Here is a 9,890-nt window from a genome sequence, read left to right as displayed (position 1 = left end):
CTGTCATCACCTCCATTTCACAGGTAGAAAAACTGAGCTCTGAACTCTGTTCTAAGCACTTTCCATGTTCCAGGTCCTTTGTGGCAGGTGGAACTGTGCAGCCATGGACCTGAGGCTGATGAGTCTGAGGTAGGGGCCATACTTCATGTCCCATCACCATGAACCATCTACTCTGGTTACTGCTATTCCCGGAAGCAGCAGTGGCCACATCTCACAGTGGCAAAGTGACAGCCGAGTGTCCTCAGGACAAGAACGACTTCTGTGCCTGACCAGTCTGTGGGGTAATTTTGAGTGTTCTTCTTGACTAAGAGGCTTCCAAACTGTTATTGCCCTCCTGAAGAACCTGGAAGCTCCTGATAGTCTTTGGGAAATGTTATTTCCAGACAGAGTCGTATTCTGTCCAACATATAAACAACATAAAAGCATCATATGAAAATTAAAATAACATAAAAATTTCATTTTTATTTTATATAATAATTAATCTTTTCTTGAATGTTAAAAGATCAAAATAAAAACTATGCCAATAACAAGCTATTTTAAGACTTTGGGGGGAAATGCTTCCATCTCTGGTATGACATGATGACAGAAGATCCTCCAAATCCTCAGCTTTCCATCAGCGTGTCTCCTGAGTCACACACAGCCATGTACACCACAAGGGCTCAAAGATTGTAAAGCACCGTGCCGATGGCTCATATTATAGAACTGCAAGACGAATGGTCAGGATTTTTCACACACTGAAGAAACTTGATAGGCCTGTGACAAGAGAGCAAAAAAAGAGATCTAGAGGCAGAGCAATACATCTACCACTCAATTCATCAAGGAAAGAAGCCCCTTTGTTAGCAACAAAGGTATGAGTTGATCACTTAGCATCCATACAAGTTCCTCTCCTCCGGCGACAACATGGAGAAAGCTCATGTTGAGGAGTGAGTGACTTAAAGTGGGGCCAGTTTAGCTTCATTTCACTTGTTAAGTCATAAAAATAGATACTGAGAAGGGATGTTCGATGATGATACGTGGAGGTGAAAATGAATGTTTGGCTCTGGCATGGCACAGACAAGGGCTATGAATGTCAGCTGATGATCAAGAAACAGCAAAAGCAGCAACCCGTTTTCTTCAGAAGGTCACTAGCTGGGGACACCTAAGGGCTAAGCAGGGGATGGAGAGAGGAAGGAAGAGATCACCATCGGTCACCATCCCAGATTGCCATCAAGGCCCGAGGGAAGATGCCTATAGATGGCAAGATGGCTATTTCTTCTTCAAGAACAAATCAATTACCTGTAGTCATCCTGGCAGGTAAATGAAATCTTCCTCTGGCTTAATATAAATTTCAAATCATTTATGAGAGGACTCGAGCATGAGTGACTGGGAAAGAAAGAAGAAAATGTTAAAATAACAAGATCTTGCAAACATCTCCTGAGTCATTTTCTTCTAGGTAGCAGGCCTTGCACAAAGCTCTGGGATAAAGAGGTGAAGCAGAGGTCAACTCTGAGAGTTCACAGGTCAGCAGGGGAGCCTAAGGTGCAAACTAGGTAGAAACCTATTATGGAGATAAAATTGAGAGGTTGTTGGGATGGGCTGAATGTAGAATAAGGCCCCATTCATTTCCTGAGCCAGCCTTTCCTCAATGCATTCTTGAGACTGTGGATTGTTTTGCTGATCGATTCCTAAAGTAAACCTGAGACTATATGGGTACAGAGTAGTAACATATACCTGCGAACTCCTCCAATGTCATGCATCACCCAGGCTTGTAGTCTAGAAACTTTCTCTGGATGCAAATTATGGATTTCCACACGTCCAAAAGTGCTAAGATAGAAGAGACAAAGAACATTGTTGACCCCAAACTGAATACTTCAGGCACCCCTAGCCCCTGTGAAAAGCCAGCAGGTAGGGTGCCATTGGTTAGAACCCACCCTCTGGGACTGATGCCACCTTTACTCTTTCAGCATGACCCCCAGTGGATAAGATTATCAAAATGAGATTCCTTATCTGGACATTGATGTTGATTCTTTAAGTACTTGCTTTCCCAAGACTGGACCTTAAACCAACACAATGACATCACCTGGGAGCTAGTTAAAATGGCAGAATCTCAGTCCACCACCCCTTGCTGGACCAGAATCTGCAGCTGGGCAATCCCCAGGCAATCCATATGCTCAGGTAAGTTGGAGCACAGCTTTGAAAGACACTGGCACCCTAGCTGGTTTGGCTTAGAGAATAGAGTGTTGGCCTGCAGACTGAAGGGTCCTGTATTTGATTCCAGTCAAGGGCACATGCCCAGGTTGCATGCAAAAGGCAACTGATCAATGATTCTCTCTCATCATTGATGTTTCTATCTCTCTTCTCCCTCTCCCTTCCTCTCTGAAATAAATCAAAATACATTAAAAGAAAGAAAGAAAGACCCTGATGTCCTGCTCTAACACCACTTCTAAACCCCTCCCCATTAGCCTCTGACACCTGCCACACCCATTGCAAGTACTTAGGTCGCTCATACCAGATTATAAAATTCTGGAATGTTAGCACTTTCATCCAAAAGCCCACAAGGTTGAGGTCAAAAGCAGAAGACAAAAGGACAAATCTTCTTCATAGAATTAAATATTAAAACAGGAGAGAAGGGAACTTAATTTGGGGCTCCTAGAGTGGTCCCTCCTCTCAATCCAGCCTTATCCCAGGAAAGATTGGAGAACGAAGACTGAAAAGGTAATCCAAGTGGTGAAAACTGTAAGAATGGGAGGCAGCAGAGGAGGAAGGTATTGATGTGTCAATGGTGTGGATTAAATGAGAGAATAATAGCTGATACTCATTGTGCACCTTCTCTCTGTCAGCACAGAGCTCATCATTTTTCACACACTGTCTCCGCTCATCTTCCTAGCACCACCACCTCTGCAGGTACACACTACAGGGGCTCAAAGAGGTTAAGTGCCTGCATAAAGTCCCCTAAGTAATACGTGATGGCCTCTTGGAGTCCCGCCTTTAACTGAGGTGCTGACGACAAGGAGATAGTGAAGGGCCAGAGCACAGCACGGCTCCTGATGTTCCCAATAGTTGTGGTGCTGGACTGGTACTGGACGTGTTCATGGAGGAAACAGGGGTAAGGGCAGATCTTCGTGGCTGGTGAGGATTCAAATAGGCAGAAGGACCAAGGGGGCAGGTCAGGTGGGGGAACAGCGTGAACAAAGGCAGGAAATGGGCAGCATGGAGTGTAATGGAGGAGAGAGCTGAGAACATTCCATCAGACTTCAAAAAGCCAAGAGGAGGAGCTGGACACAGCTCAAGGACAAAAAAATTTTTACTTAGAAAGAAAAATCTCTCCATAGAATATAAAAATTTTACCTTTTTTTTGGCCCAAAACTTCAGGACTAACCTTAAACTGGAAAAGTATATTTTCCTATAGACAAACTATCTAATAGGAGGCTGTGCTAACCCTTGCAAATAGAATGCAAAGAAATAAGTACCTGCTTTTTCCCCCATCACCATTTATCCTCCCTACACCCTCTTCCAGCTCCCATCACCCTCCTCCCCCAATACCTGTTTTTATCAAAGGTGTTACTGATGGACCCATTGAGCACCACCTGCACCACACCACAGGCATTTTCTGCAAACTTAAAGAGAAAAAGAAAACCCACAATTCCTCAGCATGTAAACGTAATCAGCAAGCCCCAGCAGTTGCACCCAAAACAGTTCTCAGCGCTGGTGGTTAAGGGGGGGAAGGTACCCTGGATGGCTCCAGCTCAGCATTCCCAGGTCTATGTGCTTTCAGCCCAATGACTGGAGGCTTATGCTACACGGAAGAGTTCTGGAAGCAGTTGCTCTCATCTGTGTTTGCACATGAAGTTCAACACCATTGTTACTAAATATGTAGGTGGCTCAGAGGTTCAGCTGAGTAAGAGGAACATTGCTGGAGGAGGAAGAGAAAAGTGCTTTCCTGGTGCCATAAACTGTAGACATTGTGCATTTCACTTAGGGAGCTGGGTGGCCGATCCAGGGGTAAGGGGAATGGGGACACCAAGAAAGGCGACACTGAGGCCCGCACAGGCACAAAGAGAAATGCGGAATGTATGAATGAATGAATGAATGAATGAATGAATATTATTAAGCAAAGAGTTTTGTTTCCTCATGCAACATTCAGCTGGACTCCTTGCTAGGAACTGGAGGAAATAATATGAACAAAACAAGCAATCTGTGTGTTTCCTCCAGGAAGCCCATCCCCTGGGACTGGCTCGTGGTGAGGATGAGCTTCCTGTAGGCTTGGCCACTGCTACTGAGAGCTCTTTGAGAGCTGCGAGCCTGGCTGTCTGCTTGCTGCTCAGCCCGGAAGCCTTGGAGCACTGTGGAAATATGTAGGGGGGGGAAAGAGGAAGGGAGAAGTCCAAACATGTAGGAGTGGGGTGGAAGGAGTCAATGGGGTGTGGGGGGTGTGGGGGAGAGAGACATCTGTAATACTTTCAACAATAAAGATAAAATTTTTTTAAAAAGTCCAAACACTGTGATGGAGATTAGGAAAGAAATATAAAAAACAAAAACAAAAAAACATAACATAGGGTGACAAAAGCTGAAGGATGAATAGGGTTTCCCCTGGCAAAGACTGAGGCAGCTGCGAACAGAAAGGCCGGTGGACTTGGGAGAACAGTGGTGTTTTGGGGGCAACTTCAGTGGATTTTGAAGTTGGATAGATAAGTTCCTTTATGGAAGGCTTTGCCAAGAAATCTGGCCTTTCATCTACTGGTAATAAAATACCACTATGCAATTTGAAATGGAACTGTGAAAACCCACTGTGGCTTCCATCTTTCTGTTGGGGGTGATGAGCAGAAGACAGAGGCCCAATTAATGTCAATCACAAGTGCTAACTCGACTGAGTGCTCACAGGGTTGATGCCAAACACTGACCTGCAATGCTATGCAATCCTCAGAGCCCTGGGAAGGAAGCGTTGAGTCCATTTACCCTAAGGTTACTTGGAAGCGAGAAAGTGGAATGGGGATTCAAACCCAAGAAGCACTGCCTCTTTTGTCAGAAAAAGAAAGGATCTACTCTAATAAAAGAAGGCTATGTACCTACATCTGTGAGCAAGCATTTGGCCAAGATAAAGGCGCAGTCCCAGGGTAGCTCACAATGGTAGGGTGCACCTCGATCCCCTTCACCACTCTGCTCCTAGCTCCAAGGACACTATGGGGAACACAAGCAGGCGTTTGCCACATACAACATGTGACTTGACTTTAAAAGTTTTTAGCAGCAGCACTGCCCCAAAACATGTCATAGAATGATAAAATAGACACTTTTCTCAGGAAAAGCAAGGAACTCCCCCCCCCCAAGAAAAACAACAAAACCTACACAGTGCCTCTGGTTTGTCACAGCACACAGTAGGTACTCAACAAATATGCATTAAAGGAATGCATTCTTAGTGAGAAGGATAGTAGCATCTTGTTTAAACATTGCAGTAACCCTATGGGGTAGGCATCAGTTTTATCTCCATTTCACAAATGAGGAATCTGAAGGTCAAACAGATGGTTAAAGGATCTGTGCACATTGACGTGGCCCCCTGACTTCAAATCCCAGGTTATCTCCTTGTCTCTACCAGGGTTTACCTGAATCTCCTTACTAGCCCATTGGCCTTGGGTGAGACACTAACCTCTGAGTCTCCATTTCCTCACCTGTAACCTTCCCTCAGCACCTACTGTGGGGACTAAATGGGATGACATAGGCAAGGCACCTGGCTCAGGACTTGTCATAAATATGCAATTAACAAGTGTGAGTTTCCACTGCCCCAGCTCCTCGGTGTCTGAATTTAATTTTGGAGAATTGTAGGTAGTGTAGTTGTACTTTCTCCCTCTTTTTCTTCCCCTCACTTCTTCCTTCTTTTCTTTCCCATTTTTTCCTAGTCTGCTTGCATGCAAAGGAGTGACTTATAAGAAAAAGAAATAGCCACAAAGGTAGCTTAGGGTGAAGTCAGAAATAGGGAGAAAGTGGCAGGGAAGACGGTGAGTATTTCCCAGCCGGATTCTGGATCTGGAGTTAGACAATTTGCGATTAACTCACAGACCTGCCACTCCCTGTGGACATGTAGCAGATTGCTTTCTTGCCCGCAGCACTATTTGCTCATCTGTAAAATGGTGTGATACTCATGGTACCTACTTCAGAGGGTACCTGTGAGGATGAAAGGTTGTAATCCATGTGAAGCCTAGGACTGTGCCTGGCACACAGGAAGTTCTGAAGGTGCTAATTGCTAAGACTGGTCCAGGAATCTAGGATTGGCCAAGACCTGGGCCAGAGGATTAAACCAAGCAGGAGATTCCTGGCAGCCAAAGCCAAAGAACAAATGGGTAAGACCAGGGATTCTCCTACTGGAGCCCATGGGCCCCCCGCTCCCCATGCATATCCTAAAATTGTGTGTGAAAAATCTTCTAGAATATACTCAGGGACATTTTTCTCAGGAAAGAATCCCAAACTTCTGTTCCTAAAAGGATGTGTGATCCAAAGAGAATCCAAATGAACCACTGGCTAGATGGCCTCTCCATTCCGTGGTCTCCCAAATTCTCCAAGTTCACGCCTGGTACTCACCCTTTTGGACACCGTGTCCCAGAACACAGACTTGGGGTTGTTTATGCAGTCTTTCCCCCAGTGCGGGCAGGACTGATAGTTCATTTCTAAAAGACATAGTTTGTAGACAATAATTAAAGTGGAAAGTCACAGGTGTAATTAAGCTCCGTTCTTCCCTGGCTGTTCAGTCAAAGAAGAGCCATTATCCAATGGCATTGCTGCCAAGATGGAGGATGGAGAATGGACACGTCTCGACCCAATTTAACTAAGTGCCCCTGACTCCCATCCAAGTCCTTACCTTACCCTCCAAACCCCAGACAGGAACACGGTGACCAGCTTTGAGTCATCGTTCTGGGAAATTGAGAAAGCTCATCTGACAGAGACAAGCCCCCAACATGATCCCAGAGTGCAGGAGGAATCGGACACAAAGCTGGGCCTCAGCCGTTCTCCCCAACCACTCCTCTGCTTCCTGCCAACGCTCTCCTGCCCACAGCTTTCCTCTCCTCCTCCCTAGACCCACACCTTAGGGTCAGATGGCCTCAGAGTCTTTCTACACTCTCACCATCGAGGCAGGCTCAGGCTACCCAGCCAGTGTGGCTCAGTGGTTGAGCATCGACCCATGAACTAAGAGGTCACTTGTTCAATTCCTGGACAGGGCACATGCCTGGATTGTGGGCTCAATGCCCAGTAGGAGGTGTGCAGAAGGCAGCCAATTGATGATTCTCTCTCAACAATGTTTCTATCTATCTCTCTAAAAATCAATAAAAACATATTTTTTAAAACAAAGACAGGCTCAAGCCTCTATGAGATACAATAGACTCAGAGCATGAACACAGTTTCTATGTCACTTTTCCCGAGGATATCTGCCTTCGTACACAACATCTTCTAGTTATTTTTGACATATAATTGACAAGTATGATAGTAAGATTTTAAAGTGTACAATGCGATGGTTTGATATACATATGTACATTGTGAAAAGATTTCCCCACTTGGAGTTAACTAACACATCCATCAGCTCACACATTTATCTATGCGAGTATCTCTGTGAGAGAACAGGTAGGTTCTTCTCTCAGAAAATTTCAGCTATGCTTCTACAGTATTATCCACAATCACCACCATGCTGTACACTAGGTCTTGGATCTTCCTCATCTCATAAGTGGAAGTTTGCACCATTTTACCGGCCTGTCCATATTTCCCCACCCCCTGCCCCTGGCAACCACTTTTCTATTCTGTTTTTATGAATTCAATTTTTTTTAATTCCACATATAAACAACACCATGCAGTATTTGACTTTCTCTGACTGGCTTATTTCATGTAGCAGAATGCCCTCCAGACTCATCCATGCTGTTGAAAATGACTTTATTCTAAGGTTGAATAAAGTTTCACTATATATATATATATACACACACACACACACACACACACACACACACACACACACACATGCCACATTTTCTTTACCTGTTCATTCTCCAGCACAAGCACTGGAGCATTAAGTCCTGGGGATAGAGATGAATTAGACAGAAGCCCTGTCGCCAGAGACCCCTGGATCCAGCACAATCGAATAAATCAGAGAAAGAGCCACTGGGGTTGGGGGTGGTGTGCAGCACCATTAGGAAAGGTTGATGCTGAACTTGATTTTGAAGGATGAGTAAGAGTCCTCAGACAGATGAGAGAGAAGAAGGTGCTCCATGCAGAGAGTTTGTGCAAAGGCCCGGGGGTGTGAAACCGCCTGGTGGGTTAGGCTCGCACCACCAGAGCAGGAGGGATGGGGACGGGGATCTGGAAGATGAGATATCTGAAAGACAGAGGCAGGCCATGCTGAGGAATCTGGGCCTTATCCCAGAGGCAAAAGATCGCTATTTAGGCTGTAGAGTAGAGACGGAAAGAATCCTTGGTAGCCGTGGAGGCTGATCGTGGAGGCTGACTGAGGAGTGGGCAGTGAGGCTGTTAGAACAGTCCCAGCAAAAACTGTGTTAAAGCGCTGGACTCAGGGAGTGTGATGGGGGTAGAAAAGAAAGAATGACCACGTGAGTTGGTCTAAAGAACACTATTTCAGCCCAGCCTTGGAGACTCAGTGGTTGAGCATCGACCTATGAACCAGGAGGTCACAGTTCAATTCCCGGTCAGGGCACATTCCCAGGTTATAATTGTGGTCCCCAGTTGGGGGTGTGCAGGAAGCAGGCAATCAATGATTCTCTCTCATCATTGATGTTTCTCTCTTTCTCTCTCCTTCTCTCTCTCTCTCTTTCTCTCTGAAATCAATTTAAAAATGTTTTTTTAAAAAGACACTACTTTACATCAGGCTGAGTTGTCATTGGGGGTTAGATGGCATCAGGGTGGGTACCTGGGGCCCATCCTCCACACTGACCTTTCAGGGCCCCCAGAAGAACTCAGGGCTCCTTCACCCTGCCGTCCCTGGATGATCCCAATGGCCCCCATCCTCACCAGAGGAGCCTGCATCTCCACACCAGTTGAGGCCGTCAGCAATGTAGCCCATCAGTGTGTCCTCCAGTGTGAACATATCCTGCTGCACCCTGGTGTACAGGTGAGCTAGCTGATTTGATTTGCTCCAAAAGACACTCTAAGAAAGAAAAAACACACATTATTTTTAAAATATGTTTTTTATTGATTTTTTTAAGAGAGAGAGGGAGAGAGATAGAGAGATAGAAACATCAATCGGAGAGAATCATCCATCAGTGCCTCCTGCATCCCCCTATTGGGATAGAGCCCACAAACCAGGCATGTGTCCTGACTGGGAATCCAACTGGGGACCTCTTGGTTCAGGAGGTTGATACTCAACCACTGAGCAACACCAGCCAGGCATCACAAACTGCTCCTGAGATCAATTTAGTAAGCAAAGAGAAAACCTAGTCCACATCTTTTTAAATGAAAGACAAACAGAGAAAATATCCGTGAAATACTTCTAGCCAGGCTATGTGATGTTCAGTGCATCACTGCTTTCCGTGTGTGTGTGTGTGTGTGTGTGTGTGTGTGTGTGTGTGTGTGTTCTAGGCCACAGTGTGAAATGAGCTTATCATTCTGGGTTGCAGTAAAAAAAAAAGTCTTAAAGCCATTGATAAAAATCTTATACTGAACATAGACTCAGACCACATCTGGAGGAGACATTAGGAAGTTACAAGATTTCTAAATTTGTCTGCAGAACAATTTTGTCTATGCATTGTTTTGGGAGAAAAGTGTTCTTTGTTTCTCAAAGAGCTCAGTATCCCCCTGTATCCTTTCCCAATTCTCTCTTATCCAGAAGAAGAAGAAGGAGAAGAAGAAGAAGAAGAAGAAGAAGAAGAAGAAGAAGAAGAAGAGGAGGAGGAGGAGGAGGAGGAGGAGGAGGAGGAGGAGGAGGA

At 45.3% G+C, this 9,890-nt stretch overlaps 1 protein-coding gene across 1 annotated transcript in view; it reads right to left on the bottom strand.

Moving 5' to 3' along the window:
* Positions 1-689: 689 nt before the first annotated feature.
* Positions 690-9,890, bottom strand: part of CD38 (CD38 molecule) — a 33,104-nt gene continuing 23,903 nt past the window's right edge. The window contains exons 3-8 of the mRNA XM_006101511.3: positions 8,977-9,112; positions 6,550-6,635; positions 3,523-3,596; positions 1,711-1,803; positions 1,276-1,362; positions 690-753 (exon numbers count right to left, since the gene is read on the bottom strand). Coding sequence (XP_006101573.1) covers positions 690-753; positions 1,276-1,362; positions 1,711-1,803; positions 3,523-3,596; positions 6,550-6,635; positions 8,977-9,112 — 540 coding nt within the window. The remainder of the gene's footprint in view (positions 754-1,275; positions 1,363-1,710; positions 1,804-3,522; positions 3,597-6,549; positions 6,636-8,976; positions 9,113-9,890) is intronic.

Source organism: Myotis lucifugus, unplaced genomic scaffold (genome assembly GCF_000147115.1).
Source record: "Myotis lucifugus unplaced genomic scaffold, Myoluc2.0 scaffold_367, whole genome shotgun sequence".
NCBI lineage: Eukaryota > Metazoa > Chordata > Mammalia > Chiroptera > Vespertilionidae > Myotis > Myotis lucifugus.
This window is presented reverse-complemented; position numbering and strand designations above follow the sequence as displayed.